This window comes from Cetorhinus maximus, chromosome 22 (assembly GCF_964194155.1).
Source record: "Cetorhinus maximus chromosome 22, sCetMax3.hap1.1, whole genome shotgun sequence".
In the NCBI taxonomy this organism is placed as follows: Eukaryota; Metazoa; Chordata; class Chondrichthyes; order Lamniformes; family Cetorhinidae; genus Cetorhinus; species Cetorhinus maximus.
Window position 1 is genome coordinate 20,132,790 of NC_135900.1, and position 19,424 is coordinate 20,152,213.

Sequence of the window (19,424 nt, forward strand, 5' to 3'; positions counted from 1 at the left end):
AAGCACTGAACCCTGGTCATAAATAGTGAAGTTTAAGGCCTCCCACTTTGCCAACAACAAAGTATGGCAATGATTCTAATATCAGTAAACTGCCCAAGTTAGAGTTACAATGATTGCTGCAAGTCCCCTGTGGTCTTGTTGGTGCCAAGTGCATTATGAAGCTGTAAACATAGGCCTGTATTGGTGTGAGTGAGCACCTCCAAAAGGTATCCCACCTCATGTTTAGTTCATGCCAGTAACAAGTGCATCAGCTCCCTTGTAAAAACAATTTTTAAGTGAAAAAAGAAAAGAAACTTGCAATTGTTCAGAGCCTTTTGCAACCTTAAGATATCCAAAAGTACTTCACTGTCAATAAAGTATGTTTGAAGTGTAGGCACTGTTGCAATGTAGGGAAATGTAACAATCATTTTGAGTCCAGCAAGATCCTAGATGCAGCAATGAGATTTAATGATGTTAGTCAAGGGACAAATATTGAACAGGACACTACAAGAGCTCCCTTGCTCTTCCTTGAATAGTGCCATGGGTGTTAATTGTATATTAATTGTGTTTAATTGTATGCATGTGGTGGGCATTAATTGGAGTTTCACTTGTACACATATGAAGAATACGTATTGAATAGTGGTGTAGTTGAGTTAGGAGTTGTATGCTTATAATGTTTCACTCTGTAAATAAATGTAAGACTGAGTAAAGATTGGCTACAGCATTATCCTTAACCAACTGACCTGATTAGAACAATGCTATCTTCTTTATGCAGTGGAATGGATAGCCCACTCTTAGTTTAACATTTCACCTGAAAGATGGCGCCTCAGACACTGTAGCACTGTCCCAGCACTGACTTGAAACGTCAGCATAGATTATGTGCTTCTCTCTGTGGAATGGTGTAAATGCAACCACTAAGTCAGGGCTGACATCTGGACTGTATTTACCATCATCATTCTGTTTTACTGATTTTAAAAAGAGCTAACTGTTCGGTCCTCCCTTCTCAATCAGCAGACAAGTCAGAGGCCAGCAATGACCCCAAGTGCTTTTAAGTGTGCGTGCAGAGAGTTCTGACGGACAGAGCTTTACAATGATGAGAGAGTAGAACAACCACGTTAAATTTCCAATTATTACATTGGACTCCAATAAGATCAGGGCTACAAACATTATCAGCTAACCCAGCATAAATGCTGGAATCAAATCTTGGCCTTTCCTGGTTTGTGTGTTTCAATACCACATTGGGTAATGCATATAACCACTAAACCATTTATTCTTTTCTTCATAGTTTAAGTGACCAGTGCGGGTAAGGAGGATTGGACGATAGCAACTAGCTTTTGTAATCTAATTTTGCTAGTTGACAAGAACTGAGAGAATAGATAACTACTGTTAATTGATGCAAATTGAAAGGCTTGCTGCAATAGCACCATTATTTTAAAAAATTGAGATAGTTAAAATATCAATCAGAATGCTGAAATGCCGCACGTCTCAATAATATCTTTGCAAAGGGTATTTCTTGCTGATAGCGTTGTCAGCTCAAGTAACCTTTGTCTATCAGATGCCTTTAGAACTTAACAGTTCAACTAGTTCACAGACCAGGGCCATCATGCTTAGCTTTGGACAAGTGACTTTCGTTTGGGTTTGGGGACTTCTAGCAACTACTAATTGTCAACTTGATATTGTTTCTGAACAGCAATTCTCTCTTTCAACTGAAATAGCTGCTTACAAAATACCAAATTTACTCTGGTCAGAATGATGTTCAGTCCTGACATTCTCCTGCAAATTAAAAGATTTGCATCCATGGCAAATACAGACTTGTGTTTGATAAGTAATGCACCAACCACTGCTCTCCCTTATTTCAACATCGGCTCAAACCAGAAAACACTTGGTCTTGGTGCTTTGTTTAACTTCTCAGCACAGCACCAGCATTACTGAGTGAAATCAAAATGTTATTCTGCAAGATAACATCAACAGACAACGGAAATGCCTAAGAGTTTCCTCAGGAATGCCTAGGAGAGCTGCGCTTAATTTTCATACAGGTGAAAAAATTAGTAGATATACAGTTGCTGCGACCTTTGTCAGTCTTTCAAACGAGATTGCAAACTTTAACTTAAGCCACCACTTTGCAAACAAAACGAAGGCAGACATACACAATTCAACAGAAATGTTTATTCTTGTAAAACCCAGTTAATGGCCTTGTTTGTATATCTGCCAGTGAAATATTTTCCATCAATTAATCTTTATGGTTTTGTGCTTTTGGAATCAAAATCTAAACTTGCAATTTAAACTGCAATAAATAAAAACTTTTTTATGAACTGTAGCTTGAGGAAACAGCACAGAATCTAAGCTTGGGTGTTCTGACCGGCTCTCTTTCCTTTTTCCCAAATAAACAGCATGTTGCAGAACAACTGCCTGGGGGCGGTTCCCGAAAAGGCGCTACAGGACTTGCAGAGTCTCCAGTCGCTGTAAGTAGATACTAGTGTTGAATATTGCTAAGCAAATCCATCAAAGTAAGTGACGGAACAGAAAATTAGCCTGCAGTGGTGCTCCGACTTTGCCTTGCACTCCTACTTCGTATGTGGTATCCAAGCTGTATTAGACAGCAAAAGCGAACCAGATGTTTCTCCTTTTCTAAGTTTAGGGTGAATCTTAAAATATTTTCTGCCCCACTCCTCTGTTCCACCGTGTCAGATAGCGGGAGCTGACTGAGGAAGTTAGGGGTAAAAGCAAAATACTGCGGATGCTGGAAATCTGAAGCAAAAACAGAAAATGCTGGGAAAAACTCGGCAGACTCTTCTTCAGAGTCATAGGGACTCGAAATGTCAACTCTGTTTCTCTCTCCGCAGATTCTGTCAGACCTGCCGAGCTTTTCCAGCATTTTCTGAGAAAGCTAGGGACCCGTTTTTAAGCCAACGTCACTCGGAAACCAGCCACGAGTGATTCTGTTGCTGATCCGTTCCCTTTGCTCCCTGTGGGGAATGCTGGGCCTCCACTAGGGAATTTCAATGGGACCAGAACTTCAGCAAATGAAGAATAGCAGTTGGGAGCCTAAGACGCTCATTCTGAGACAATATTACAAAGGCTGCCCGTTATACACCCAGCTTAATATTCAGTTTTATTCAAGTTATTTTTACCGGTAAATCTCACTAAATCCTATAATCCCCCAGTTTGTTTAAATAAGGGGAGTGCTGTTCCAATATGGAATTAGCCTAGGCCTGGCTGGCATGGATATGCATATATTTTCCAAAAAAACATATATTTTCTTCCATGCTTTTAAAATTTTGAGAAGAAAATCTTATTAATCGATTTCAGACTACAAATGTCCATGAACAAATCCTAATCCTTCCACCAAAATGCAAGTTAAGAAATTATTCAAAAAGAGAAGCAGGGCCAGATGATGTGAAATGCCAGTTTGGCAGTTTCCATCAATGGCAGTATTGGCAGCTTCATTTACCCAGAGCCCTTCACGATTATGCAATAATTCTACCACTTTCACACTATCAGCAAAACTAGTTCTTTAAATTCATGAGACAGAGCCACCCAAAACAGGACATCTGGCTTGATCACTTGGCTCATCAGAGCATAGAGAGTTTGTGGCATAGTGGTATTGTCACTGGGGAAATATTCCAGAGACCTAGGATAATTCTTGTGGACCTGGATTCAAATCCCACCACTAGAATTTTAAAAAACTCTGATGATGACAATGAAACCATTGCTGATTGTTGTAAAAACCCATTGGGGAAGGAAATCTGCTTTCCTGGCCTACTTGTGACTCTTAAATTCCCTCTGAACAAAGGCAATTAGGGAAAGATTCTGTAAGGCTTGGCTCACTTTTGACAACGTATGTCCACTATCCTTGAACTGAGATGTCATAATGAGCCTATCTGTCTGTTTTATTAGTTTATGTGGTTGTTAAAGATTTTTTAAAAAACAACAACATTCTTTCCTCACCCAATGCTGCCAAAACAATATCTCTTTAAGATGCTACTTAAACCCTGCCCTTTAGTTTCCTTCTTAGGCTCAAGCGTCAAATTTTGTTTGATTATGGTCCTTTGAAGCACCTTACAATGTTTTAATATATTAAAATTGCAATATAAATACAAGTTGGTGCTTGTTGTCATTATCATTTATGGGATCTTACTGTGTATAAAAATGGCTGCGGCATTTTATTACCTAACAATAGTCACTGCACATTTCGGAACATTTCTGACAGATATGGTGAGGCAATTTATAACTGTAAGTCTTTCTCCTCTCTATCCCTTGGGCTTATAAGCTAAGTGCATTTTCACTGTAGATGTTATTTGCAAGGGAGGGGAACAAGATAAAGGACAGAAGAGAAAACAAGGTAACGTTCAGGCTTGGTTAAAAAACAATAGAAAATTGCAGATAATTCATCAGAGGCATGTTATACATAGCTTCAGGCATACTTATGCTTACTGGTAGCTTTAGTGTTTTTGTTGCTATTTAACAGATGTCTTCATACTGCTATCTTTGTTTGAAAGCTTTCTCATGTGGGTAAATTGTGCTACAAAGTTATCACCATTATCAGATAGTTTCACATCTCCACAACTGACAAGATTGTGGCTTGAAGCAACACTATCCATATATGACTGAAAAATCTCACACCCAAGGTTTATCATCATTGATGGCCCTATCTTTCAAATAAAGCATGCTGTGTATGTGCACATCAATGTACAAGAGGATGAGAAACAAAGAAGTAGGGTAAATCCTGTCTATAAGTGTCTGTTTTCTATCTAGGAGTATGGATGAAAGCCAAGGGCCAGTTTTCATCTCCCAATGGAGTTGGGAAGCAGGTTGCAAAATGCTGAACTTAGGTTTCTTTTGCTGGGAAAACAATTTCCCTCTGCTTTCCCAATCCCGCACCATTTTAGTGTGGCCTTTTCGCAGGCTGGGAAGGCCTTGGATGCAAAATGCGCATGCACCTCTTCTGAGGTCGGGGTCACCATAGCGAGGACCATAGGAAATTTCAATTTCCTTCCCCAAGCTATTTGTGCATGCTGGTGCTGGCTTTGGAAGGCCAAGAAAAATACGCATCCTTGGAGAATTCATGTCCACTGGGGGAAGTCTGCTGAGGATTCTAGAACATTCTGACAGGTAAGTGTTAAATGTTTGACAACTTCAAATATCACTATTCGAAGTTTCATTATGTAGATGGCTTTTAAATGTAATGATTGATCATAGGGATCTGTCCTGCAAAGGTGAGTTGACCATTACATTGACCAGCATTATATAAGTCCTGACATGTACTACAGTACTTTGCCCAAAGGAGAAAGTTCCTTAATGCATTCAAAACTGTAGAAAAAATATGCTGGGAACTCTTCTGTCATGTTTTGGACTGAGATTTAAATGTTCAGATATCTTTCACTTTGAAAAAAATGGCCCTGGTGTTGAATGTTAAAAAAAACTAACCACCTGCTCCACTCCATTTTTTTGACAGGCAATCTGATTTAAAATGGAAATGAAAAACCTGTCAGTTTTAAGGATTATGGGACTGAAAGCTAATGTTTTGATAGCATAGCTATTATGAACATTTGGCTGAGTTCCAAAAGCAGTGGAGTACTCAGCTCTGTTGACACAGCTGCTTAGGAGTGATTGGTAATTTTACGTAATAACATAATCTGCCTTTGCTGTGGTTCCTGAATACATGGCTGTTTGTTTGCACAACTTAACGGCCACTTGAAGAATGAACTTCTTTTCTATGGAACAGCAGTTTTTTTTCTTTGAACTATCAATGACAAATTTTTGAATGAGAGTTTTATTAGATTGTTACAAGTTTTCTTTTTCATCTGCAACCATTGCTATTGCATGGCTCCTGAGGATTGGACATAATGGATATTGGGTGAGTGGCTATGGAGAATACATGGGAGATATGAGGGTATATGGAGTAGCCTGGAGGGGGCATAGGGATATGAGGGGGCATAGGGATATGAGGGGGCATGAGGATATGAGGGGGCATGGGGATTATAAGAAGGCATGGAGGAGGCATGGGGATTATGATGGGGCATGGTGATAGATGACGGGGTGATGCTTAGGGGCATAAGAATGTTGGGAGCTGAGGTGCTGTCCCCAAGAATTGAAGCAAGCCTTCTAACCAACTCAGCTCCGCACCCACACTTCTCCCACACTGCAGTGCAACTCACAAACTACACATCAAACCTGAATCTTGTTTGAAAACATGAATATACCAGTCAAAGTCAATCAAGAGTCGGATGTGCATTTTGGAAGCAGCAAAAGAGCCTGACTTGCATTTTATGAGCCCCAGGAGGAAAATCTGGGCACAAGACTCATTTTGCAGGAAAACATCTACATTGCAAAGAACAAGGGAGGAAATTATATTTCTCAATATGTACATCAGTAAGTAATGTTCACGTGATGCTGACACTGGAAAATCTTGGGTTATAATAAAAACACAGCAAACAAAATGGTACCTGAAGTTCCCTCCCCACAATGGAGTTTCCCCAGTATTGATATTCAGGCTTGGAGAACAATGAAATGAAGAGTTTTACAGAGATGGAGCATTGTATGGCAATACAATTAAAATGGCAGCAAGGTTATTAAACGGTAATACTTGGTACCAATTTGAATGTGTTCAGGCTAGGAGAAATAACTGATGTATTATTTAAAACTCCCATCTGTGTTCCAGTCTCCTGCTATGTAATGTAGGTGGTCAGTAGAATGTTTGTTTCATTTACCCTGTTGGATAATCATTTTGAACAGTGATAAATGGATATGTATGGGTGTGCGCATGTAGGTCTATGTGTATGCATGCATCTAGGTGTATAAAATTGTAAAGTGAATATTGCATTTCTTGCCAATCTGAGGACAACCAACATCAACATATTTCAATGGAACATAGCAAAGCTCAAATTTAATGTTTTCACAATAGAGTACATTAATTACATTTCATTTTTTTAAAGTACAGTTTGATATAAGTTTAACATGGGAAAACTTTTGTCAATCACTATTTACTATACACATCAACCGTAAATGTATTTAAAGATTTTTTAAATTAAAAAACTAGTAAAATGGTAATGTGACTGCACTCTAATAATGTGTTTAATCAATTTCCAACCACAATTATAAAACTACTTTATTTTGTTCTAAATGAAATATGATGCAGCTTACTGCAAAACTGCTAAAACCACTATTAAAATTTTAAAAAGATACCGTGTACAATATATTAATTTGTAGTCAAGAGGAGGTAATCATTAGTTATAGGGAAAAAGAGTCAACTAATTAAGGCCCGCCCAGTGTGACGTCCGCCAGGAAGCACGATGCGCTCCCTGTGCGGGCGGGGGTGGGGGGGGGGGGATTCCCTCAGCCGGGAGTGCACAGATATCTCTGAGGCTAAGTGCTGCCTCAGGGAGATCAGCTCCTATTTAAAACGTTTATTAAACATGTTTAAGAATTTTCCCTGCCACGTCCCCTCATGTGACACTGTCACATGAATTGGGACATGTCCATAAGTTTCACTGAAACCTTACTTAAAGGTTTAAATACCCTCATGAAACCTCATCCCGCCCATGGATGAGGTTTCATGCTTTTTCTGAAGCCCGTCAGGGCTCCCAGCCTGCCCGCCAACCTTAAGATTGGTTGGGCAGGTCCATTAACAATCTTAATTACTTTTTCAATGGCCTCAATAGGCCGTTGACAGGTCGGCGGGCGCACAGCTGACTCAGCTGCACCTCCGCTGACCTGAAAATGGAAATGACACGGGGTGATGTCGGGAATTCCACCTGACGTCACCCCGCATCATTTTACACTTCGGCGAGTGGGCCCTGCCCCCGCTCGCCGACCGGAAAATCCTGCCCATAAAGCTATACAGCACAGAAACAGGCCCTTCAGCCCATTATGTCTGGCCATCAAGCACCTATCTATTCTAATCCCACTTTCCAGCACTTGGCCCGTAGCCCTGTATGCTATGATGTTTCAAGTGCTCATCTAAATACTTCTTAAGTGTTGTTGAGAGAGAGATCTGTTCGATTAGCCTGATTCCTTTCACAAGATGATGGATGTGTGCCTGGAAATACAGTAGCTCTTAGCAAATTGGCATTACTCCCTCTTTATTGAGCTATTTTTCACATAAACTGTGCTCTGCACAGCTGGATGAACAAACTTGTGACAATTTACACTGGTTAATTAGGTCATTCACTGCTTGAAAAATGTAATGGGGTTACTCCAGGTGGTACTATAATTGGAAGTTTTTTTTTAATGTAACTTCCACTAATAAAATTCAATTCTCAGGAATCATAAATTTCAAAATTACACACTTGCAGCAAGATTTCACTATTGAGTGCAAAATAGCGAAGAAAAATGCAGATGTGAGTGAAACCAGAATAAAACATGGGTGTGACGATCATACTCTCTCTGGTTTACCAGCTTCACACATGTAGCATTGCCTCTGAAGAAAGATACCAGAAGAAATGTAACCCCACATGAGTCACTTCTTTCAGGAACGGAGGATAAAACTAGAAGAGGAAAAGGGGGAAATATTCCATTGCCCTCGTTGGTGCTGCATTAGAGGAAGTAAAGGGTTCAGGTTTTTGAACAGTGAATAACTAAGGCACAGAAAATAGCTGAGCAGCTGCAAAATGTCGCAACGGAAAGTTCTAGGCTTATGTCATAGAGCCAAAAAAATTATTACAGCACAAAAGGAGGCCATTCAGCCCATTGAGTTCATGCCAACTCTCTGTAGAGCAATCCAACCAATCGCATTCCCCAACTCCATCCCCATAGCTCTGCAAGTTTATTTCCCTCAGGTGCCTACCCAATTTCTTTTTGAAATCATTGATTGCCTCTGCTTCCACCACCCGTGGAGGCAATGATTATTACCCTAATTGCATGAAGAATTTTTTTCCTGACACCCCCCTGCATCTCTAACCCAAAACCTTAAACCTGTGTCCCCCAGTCCTTGTACCATTAGCTAATGGAAACAGGTTCCTTTGTCTACCTTTCTTAAACATGTCATAATCTTGTACACCTCTATCAAATTTACCCTCAATCTCCTTTGCTCCAAGGAGAACAACGTTTTTTCCTTCATTTATGGGACGTGGGTGTCGCTGGCCAGGCCAGCATTTATTGCCCACCCCTAATTGCCCTTGAGAAGGTGGCGGTGAGCTGCCTGCTTGAACTGCTGCAGTCCAGCTGGTGTAGGAACACCTACAGTGCTGTTAGGGAGGGAATTGCAGGATTTTAACCAGCGACAGTGAAGGAACAGTGATATATTTACAAGTCAGGAAGGTGAGTGGCTTGGAGGGGAACTTCCAGGTGGTGGTGTTCCCACATGCCTGCCGCCCTTGTCCTTCTAGATGATGGCAGTCATGGGTTTGGAAATTGCTGTGTAAGGAGGCTTGGTGATTCCTGCATTGCATCTTGTAGATGCTGCCACTGTGAGTCACTGGTGGAGGGAGTGAATGTTTGTGGATGGAGTGCCAATCAAGTAGGCTGCTTTGTCCTGGATGGTCTCAAGCTTCTTGAATGTTGATGGAGCTGCACTCATCCAGGCAAGTGGGGAGTATTCCATCACATTTCTCACATGTGCCTTGTAGATAGTTGACAAGCTTTGGGGAGTCAGGAGGTGAGTTACTTGCCACAGGATTCCTAGCTTCTGACCTGCTCTTGTAGCCACAGTATTTATATGGCTAGTCCAGTTCAGTTTCTGGTCAACGGTAACCCCCCAGGGTGTTGATAGCGGGGGATTCAGTAATGGTACTGCCATTGAATGTCAATGGGCGATGGTTACATTCTCCCTTGTTGTAGATGGTCATTGCCTGACACTTGTGTGCTGCAAATGTTACTTGCCACTTGTCAGCCCAAGACTGGACATTGTTCAGGTCTTGCTTTATTTGGACATGGACTGCTTCAGTATCTGAGGAATCGCGAATGGTACTGAACATTGTGCAATTGTCAGTGAACATCTCCACTTCTGACATTATGATGGAAGGAAGGTCAATGATGAATCAGCTGAAGATGGCTGGGCCTGGGACACCACCCTGAGGAACTCCTGCATTGATGTCCTGGAACTGAGATGATTGACTTCCAACAACCACAACCATCTTCCTTTGTGCTAGCTATGATTCCAACCAGCGGAGAGTTTCCCCCCGAAACTCTAGTTTTGATCGGGCTTCTTGAAGCCACAGTTGTTCAAATGCTACCTTGATGTCTAGGGCAGTCACTCTTACCTCACCCAACAACTCCAGCTTCTCCAACCGAGCCTTCTAGCTAAAATCCACCATCTCTGGAAACATTCTGGTAAATCTCCTCTGCACCTTCTCCAGGTCCCTCACATTCTTTATAAAGTAGGTGACCAGAATGCAATAGTCTAGTTGTGGCCTAACTTGATATATACTCAATACGTCTATTTATGCAGCCCAAGATCCCACATACTACGTTAACTACCCTGTGCAACGTTAGTTGGTCCCAAGTGGTGGAAGCTGTACAGCCTCCATGATTGACCTCTCTACCCAGAAGGGAAAAAAATGGTAAAAAATGAGAAATAAGAATACTGGTCTTGTATACCTTAAAATGGAACACCAGTAAAACTGGGAAATAAGACCACTGGTCCGTACTGTTTTCTTTTCCTTCTGGGTCGTCCTCAGTTAGGGAGGAGGAAATAAAATGACCAAGGATCTTAATCTTGATTGCAATTCAGTAATCCCCTGGAAGTGTACAGATGTGGACTTCAGTTGGAGACATAAATGGGATGTCACTGGTCAAATATTCCACTGGCACTCCCATATGAAGAAAGATCACTTTGGGAGGATAAAGGAGGGTGCCTGAAACCCATGAATCACCCTCTAGGAAAGAGTCGGTGCTTTCAGAAGAGGACAAAGGGAGCCAAAAGAGTAAATATCTTCCGTACGTTTTATTTTCAGGTAGGTTGAACCAATTATTCCAGTTTCTGCAAAGGTTTATTTTCAGGTAAATCAGGCTGCACTCCTAAAGCAGAATTTTATATTGGTGTCTCGTCAAAGTTTATTGTGCAAAAGAAAACAGTCAGCTTTCCTTGTCTGCGGCTGTTCATGGTCAAATTATTCAAGATATCTTCTGTTCAAAGATAACTCCAGTAAAACAAAAGGTTCATTGTTGCATTGTTGAACTCTGAGCCACGTTAAACAGAACTTTGTTCTAAATGACATGACAGCTTCATTTTCTTTTCCTTTTATAACCTGAATTCTCTCCCTGTTGAACCAAAGTAAATAAAGCCGTCGGGCCTAGAGAATGGTATCGAGTGACCAGAAGATGAAATGTATTGGTCAATAGGAGTGTTGCAGCAGCTGGGCAGCAGGCACTGAGATGGAACGATAAAGGTAGCACAGAATGTGTACTGCTGGCTAAAATAACTCCTAAGAGAAAGACTAGACTTCTTTTGTTCACTTTGGAATTGAATTGAGCACTGATTAGGTAAAGATGTGCTGCGATTTAGTTTCATGCTCTGTTCAGTTCAACAATGCCACATTCACCAGGTGTCACATTCCACAACCAACCGGCTAAAATCTGCTGCATTGGTCACCTCAGTTTAAAAGTCACACCCAAGAGATTTACACTAACGCCAGCAAATAAAATCTGTAAGTAGCATGAGTGCACAAAAGTAATCCTCATGGTCGGCACATCAGTAATAAATGAGCAACTTATATATCAGACTTTGCAGCATAAGTAACCCTAGGGTTATAAAAGGACAAAAATGCTTAATGCTGGAACTGTAAAATAAAAATACTGTCAAAATTTCTGGAAGTACAGGAGAGGCCCATCAGCACCTGAAAAGGGAAAGAACAGGGTAAAACATTTTGGTTTGAAACTCTTCATCAACCAGTATTCATTTGCTTGCACTGATTCCTAAAAATTCACTGGATCATGATTGGCTTTGGAAAATCCAAAGCCATGAAATTCAGATCCATAGTGTTGTTTAGGCTGGTGCTACAGATGCCCGAATTTCCAGAAAAATGTCAGCTGGAATGCTTCGATGATGCCCGAGCTGCCATTTTGTAGGTCTAGTTAATGCCTTCTCTTAAACCATAGCCATGAAATCAGCTGCGGCGGGGGGACCCTCTAACTCGTGCTATTTAAAAGACCAACCATGGACCGTTCAGGTGAGGTGCTTCTGAAAAAAACTGCTGGTGCAGAGCTAGTGGAAGCATTGTATTCAGTGTTATATTGGAGGATTTTTGCCAAGCAGGCCAGAGGAGTTGGAAGGCCTGCCAGTCAATCTGATCGCACTGGGCTGCACACTACAGTCATGTTAAAGAGGAGGCTGCACAAAGTTTGCTACAATAAAAAAGAGTGCTGGAAAAGCTCAGCAGGTCTGACAGTATTTGTGGAGAGAGAAGCAGAGTTAAAATTTCAAGACCAATATGATTTCAAAGCATGTTTCAATGGGACCAATTGTGGGGTAATCATGCCTTGTGACCCCCATACCCAAAAATGGACCTTGTCAATTTTATTTTCCCCATCCAGTCTTTAGAATGTGTACGTATGGGTCTTCATTAGTTATGTTTTTATATTTTATGTTCTATAAAATGGAGGCAGTGATATCTTCATAATACCCTTTATTCTGAATTCTTTCAGGTTGACTGTGAGAGTGCAGCTTACGTTAACTTTCAATGAAAAGTGTTTACCCCATAATAGATCTATTAAATAGATATAACAGAAGCGGAATTTACTTTTTTATTGACAGTAAATTTCTGTTGTCAGAAAATTCAAGCCATCTTCCAACATGCTTTAATCATACCCTCTGCATTGCCTAGCAAGTCACTCAGTTGTATCAAATCGCTAGAAATTCAATAAGGAATAAAACCAGACAGACCACTCGGCATCAACCTAGGCACTGGAAACGACAATAGCAAACCCAGCCCTGTCGACCCTGCAGAGCCCCCCTTACTAATATCTGGGGGCTTGCGCCAAAATTGGGAGACTTGTCCCACAGACTAGTCAAACAGCAGCCTGGCATAGTCATCCACACGGAATCATACCTTACGAATAATGACCTCGGCGCCACGATCCCTGGGTATGTCCTGTCCCACCAGCAGGATGGACCCAGCGGAGATGGCAGCACAGTGGTATATAGTGAGGAGGGAGTTGCCCTGGGAGTGGCATGGCACCAGGTCAAACCTCCTGCTGATTACCATGCACAGCACCCCCACCCCAAACCCCACTCAGCTGATGAATCATTACTCCTCCATGTTCAACACCACTGAGGATGGCAAGGGTGCAGAATGTACTCTGGAGGGCTTTGATGTCCATCGCCAAGAGTGGCTCGGTAGCACCACTACAGAACTAGCTGGCCAAGTCCTAAAAGACATAGCTGCTAGACTGGGTCTGCACCTAGGACTGAGTAAACCAACAAGAGGGAAAAACATATCTGACTGCCCATGACAGTATTAGTAGGAGTGACCACCATACAGTCCTTATGGAGACAATGTCCTGTCTTCATATTGAGAATACCCTCCATCGTATTGTGTGGCACTATCACTATGCTAATTGGGAATGATTTCAAACAGATGCAGCAGCTCAAGACTGGGCAACCAGGAGGTGCTGTGGGCTATTGGCAGCAGCAGAACTGTACTCAACCACAATCTGTAACCTCATGGCCCAGCATATCCCCCACTTTACTATTACCACCAAGCCAGGAGACCAACTCTGGTTCAATAAAGAGTGCAGGAGGGCATGCCAGAAGCAGCACCAGGCATACCTAAAAATGTGGTGAAGTTACAACATAGGACTACTTGTGTGCCAAACAGCATAAGCAGCAAGCGTTAGACAGAGCTAAGCGATTTCACAACCAATGGATCAGATCTAAGCTCTGCAGTCCTGCCACACCCAGTTGTGAATGGTGCTGGATAATTAAACAACTCACTTCTTGAACATCTTCAATGATGGAGGTACCCAGCACATAAGTGCAAAAGATAAGACTGAAGCATTTGCAACAATTTTCAGCCAGAAGTGCCTCGGCCTCTTCCAGAGGTCCCCAGCATCACAGATGCCAGTCTTCAGCCAATTCGATTCACTTGATGTGATATCAAGAAATAGCTGAAAGGCACTGGATACTGCAAAGGCTAAGGACCCTGACATTAATCTGGCAATAGTACTAAAGACCTGTACTCGAGAAGTTGCCGCATCCCTAGCCAAGATGTTCCAGTACAGCTACAACACTGGCATCTACCTGGTTATTTGGAAAATTACCCCGATATCTCCTGTACACAAAAAGCAGGAAAATTCAACCCACCAATTACAGCCCCATCAGTCTACTCTCAATCATCAGCAATTGATGGAAGGGGTCATCAACAGTGCTATCAAGCGGCACTTGCTTAGCAATAACCTGCTCGCTGACACCCAATCTGAGTTCTGCCAGGGCCACTTAGCTCCTGACCTCATTACAGCCTTGGTTCAAACATGGACGAAAGAGCTGAACTCCCGAGGTGAGGTGAGAGTGACTGCCCTTGACATCAAGGCAGCATTTGACCCAGTGTGGCATCAGGGAGCCTGAGCAAAACTGGTGTCAATGAGAGTCGGGGAAAACTCTCCGCTGGTTGGAGTCATACCTGGCACAAAGGAGGATGGTTGTGGTTGTTGGAGGTCAACCATCTCAGTTCCAGGACATCCCTGCAGGAGTTCCTCAGGGTAGTGTCCTCAGCCCAACCACCTTCAGCTGCTTCATCAATGAACTTCCTTCCATCATAAGGTCAGAAGTGGAGATGGTCGCTGATGATTGCACAACGTTCAACACCATTCATGCCTCCTCAGATACTGAAGCAGTCCATGTTCAAATGCAGAAGACCTGGATAATATCAAGGCTTGGGCTGCAAGTGGCAAATAACATTCTATGGGAAGGACCCACCATCTGTGGTTAACTAAAGAAGTTAAGGAAAGCATCAAACTTAAGGAAAAAGCATATAACTGTGCAAAGACGAGTGGCAGGACAGATGATTGGTCAGAATATAAAGAACGGCAGAGAATGACTGAAAGGTTAATCTGGAGAAATAAATTAGGGTTTGAGAGGAAGCTAGCTAGAAATGTAAAAACTGATAGCAAGAAATTCTACAGATATTCAAAAAGGAAAAGAGTAAGTAAGGTCCTCTAGAGAGTGACAGCAGGGAGTTAATAGTAGGTAATAAGGAAATGGCGGAACAGCTGAACAAATATTTTGCTTCTGTGTTCACTATATAGAGGATACAAAAACATTTCAGTAATAGCTGCAAACCAGGAAGTGAAAGGGAGAGAGGAACTAGGTGAAATTACAATCACTAGGGAAGCCTTAGTGAGCAAACTGATGGAACTGCGGGCTGACAAGTCTCCGGGTCCTGATGGACTACATCCTAGGGTCTTAGAAGAGGTGGCTAATGAGGTCGTCGATGCACTGGTGTTAATTTTCCAAAATTCACTAGATTCTGGAAAGGTTCCATCAGACTGGAAAGTAGCAAATATAATCCCTCTATTCAAGAAGGGAGGGAGGCAGAAAACAGGAAACTATGGGCCAGTATCGCCTGACGTCTGTCATGGGGAAGTTGTTGGAATCAATTATTAAGGAAGTTATAGCTGGGCACTTAGAAAAGCTCAAGGTAATCGGGAAGTGTCATCATGGTTTGTGAAAGGGAAATCATGTTTAACCAATTTATTGGTGTTTTCTGAAGGAGTATCATGCGCTATGGATAAAAGGGAGCTTCTCGACATACTATAGTTGGATTTCCAGAAGGCATTTGATAAGGTGCCACATGATCTCCTTGAATGGCTGAGCAGACTCAATGGGCCGAATGGCCTACTTCTGCTCCTACGTCTTATGGTCTTATGGTCACATTAAAGAAAACAAAAACTTATTGTGTAGGGGTAACTTATTAGCATGGATAGAAGATTGGCTGGCTGGCAGAAACCAGAGTAGGCATAAATGGGTCTTTTTCTGATTGGCAGGATGCAACAAGTGGAGTCCAGCAGGGGTCTGTGTTGGGGCCTCAACTTTTTACGATTTATATCAACGGCTTAGATGAGGGGAGCGATGGCATGGTAGCTAAATTTGCAGATGACACAAAGATAGGTAGGAAAGTGTGTTGCAAAAAGGACATAAGGAGGTTGCAGACGGATATAGATTGAGTGAGTGAGCAAAGATCTGGCAAATGGAGTTTAATATGGGGAAACATGAAGTTGTTCAAAAGCAGAGTATTACTTAAACAGGGAATGGCTGCGTAATTCTGAGGTGTAGTGAGATCTAGGTATTCTAGTACATGAGTCACAAAATGTTGGTATGCAGGTGCAGCAGGTAATTAAGAAGGCTAATGGAATGCTATCCTTTATTACGAGAGGAATTGAACATAAAAGTAAGGATGTTATGCTGCTGGCATGTTATGGGGCATTGGTGAGACCACAGCTCGAATACTGTGTGCAGTTTTGATCTCCTTATTTAAGGAAGGATATAAATACATGGGAGGCAGTTCAGAGGAGGTTTACTAGATTGATACCTGAAATGAGTGGGTTGTCTTATGAGGAAAGGCTGGACAGACAGGGCTCATTTCCACTGGAGTTTTGAAGAGTGAGAGGTGATTTGATTGAAGTATATAAGATCCTGAATGGTCTTGACAAGGTGGCTTGGAAAGGATGTTTTCCTCTTGTGGGTGAGTCCAGAACTAAGAGGCATTGTTTTTAAAATTAGGGGTCACCCTTTTAGGACAGAGATGAGGAGAATTTTTTATCCCTCAGAGGGTTGTGCGCATTTGGAACTCTCTGCCTCAAAAGGTGGCGGAAGCGGGGTCCTTAAATACTTTTAAGGCAGAGGTAGATAGATTCTTAACAAAAACAGAATTACCTGGAAAAACTCAGCAGGTCTGGCAGCATCGGTGGAGAAGAAATCAGTTAACATTTCGAGTCTTCATGACCCTTCGATAGATTCTTGTTCGGCAAGGGAATCAAAAGTTATTGGGGTTAGATAGGAATGTGGAACTCAAAACACAAGCAGATCAGCCATGATATTATTGAATAGTGGAATAGACTCAAAGGGCTGAAAGGCCAACTCCTGCTCCTATTTCATATGTTCTTATGTTCTAAGTGCCAAGTAATGACCATCTCCAACAAGAAAGTGTCTAACCATCTCCACTTGATATTCAATGGCATTACCATCACTGAAAACCCAACTATCAACACCCTGGGGGTCACTATTGACCAGAAACTGAACTGGACTAACCATATAAATACTGTGGCTACAAGAGGAGGTCAGAGGCTAGGAATCCTGCGACAAGTAACTCACCTCCTGACTCCCCAAAGCCTGTCTACCATCTACAAGGAGCAAGTTAGGAGTGTGATGGAATAGACTCCACTTGCATGGGTGAGTGCAACTCTAACAACACTCAAGAAGCTCAACACCATCCAGGACAAAGCAGCCCACTTGATTGGCACCCCGCCCACAAACATTCACTCCCTCCACCACTGACACACAGTGGCAGCAGTGTGTACCATCCACAAGATGCACTGCAGGAACTCACTAAGCCTCCTTAGACAGCACCTACCAAACCCACGATCACTACCATATAGAAGGACGAGGGCAGCAGGTGCACGGGAACACCACCACCTGGAAGTTCCCCTCCAAGCTACACACCACTCTGACTTGGAAATATATCACTGTTTCTTCAGTGTCACTGGGTCAAAATCCTGGAACTCCCTCCCTAACAGCACTGTGGGTGTTTCTACACCACATGGACTGCAGCGGTTCTAGAAGGCAGCTCACCACCACCTTCTCAAGTGTAACTGGGGATGGTTGATAAATGCTGGCCTAGCCAGCAACACCACATCCCGTAGATGAATTTTTTAATAATCCCCTGATATTACAATCATTAGCAATATCATCTCTTTCTCAGTATCACATTAGCAATCGTGCACATTGGGTTTGAATAATGCTTCAGGCATTGTGGGTGGAATTTTCCTTTCTGGAAACTAAGTGCTGTGGTGCGTGATTCCACACCACAGAAGTACCCATCATTAGACTGTAGCTGCACTAATCTTGCATTTGTTTACTCAGGGACAACCACAATGATGGCTGATACCAAAAAACATTAAAATATCACAGGCAGAAATGCCTGAGGATAAAGCTACATTACTTGGGGCAGCTATTACTCTGTTGTGGTTCAGGCTATAACTTAACCTGGATTTCAAGCTTCAAATAGAAAAGCAGTCCAATTGCCCACAATCTTTCTCAGCTGACAACATCATGGGATTGATTTAAAGGCACACTTGCAAAATAATGCTGTATATATTGACAACCGTGACAGTTTCTGGGTGTAGGCGTCTTTAAGTCACATTACAAAAACTCTGATACCACAAGCACATTTTGCAGCAATAAACAGAAGACATTTTTGTTTGTTTTCCAGCACATCCAGAGGAGGGGGCTGGGGGCTGGTGGGGGGTGATTGGTAGTGGGAATGGAGGTGCTCAAAGACTTGCGATTCCAGTAGAACAAAATGTTGCACAAACTGAACACAAAACCTTAAATATTAGAAACAAAATCCTTCAGTGGAAATGGGAGGTTTAGTGATTTAATAAGTACTGCAGAAAAACAAGTCAAATCATTTTTTTTCAAACTCCACTACATCCCTCATGTACTATTAACTGAACTGGCCAAGCAAGTCTTATAAAATATTTTCTCATTGCAATATATCTTAACACAATGGCCTGTGCAAGATGAAAGTGTAGCTATTCAATCATTTTTGAATGTCCTTATAAAATACTTTAATTATGCCATTTGAGTATGAAGTAAATTACTGAGTCTGTGCAGCTTAATTTCCTGCTCAGTCTGTTCCAAGTTTTACCCTGCATTGGAGTGTATGTAATGCCTGTCAGGGAGCACCGAGTCTAATAGGAACTCACTGGGAGTTTGGTCACATCTCACCTTCTTTGTTAGAAAATAATAATGGAATAACACACCCACAGTTTTACTTCATCGACTTAATTGGTCTCTAGAATAACGAGTCAAACAATAAGGAGCAAAGTTCCCTGTTTTCTTGGAAAAGCTGTCCATTTTTTAATTAAATGAAGCACGATTGTACTCCCAAAGAAAGTGTAATACCGCAGTTTACAATTGAGTAATCAACAAGGTACATTGAGCAGAATAGTGTAATTATGTCAAACAATGAACAAGGGAAGGACTCCGCGGGCTCTCTTAGGTGAAGTGTATAACTAGAAGTTTTACAGAAATTAATTTTCCCCATAATCTTTGTTAACTAGTTTTTGCAGCGAAAACTTTCTTCAGTTGTTTAAGGAGACTGCACTTATCTTATAAGTCTGAAGGAATTTTAAAAATTAATTCTTCAGTCTTTACTTTTTGTTTGTTCTTTTCCCCTTCATTTTTTCTCCTTTCTCTCCCAGCACCATTGATACATCTCCAGTAGACATTTGGACCCAGATTTTCATCCTTGAGGCGAGGATTGTGAGTCAGGCTATTTCCCGGTGTCATG

General features: G+C 41.9%; 1 protein-coding gene across 1 annotated transcript in view; it reads left to right on the plus strand.

Annotated features, from left to right (window-relative positions):
- LOC144696524 (leucine-rich repeat-containing G-protein coupled receptor 5-like) overlaps positions 1–19,424 on the plus strand; it is a 128,511-nt gene that overhangs the window by 43,640 nt on the left and 65,447 nt on the right. The window contains exon 3 of the mRNA XM_078567918.1: positions 2,370–2,441. Within this exon, the coding sequence (XP_078424044.1) occupies positions 2,370–2,441 (72 nt within the window). The remainder of the gene's footprint in view (positions 1–2,369; positions 2,442–19,424) is intronic.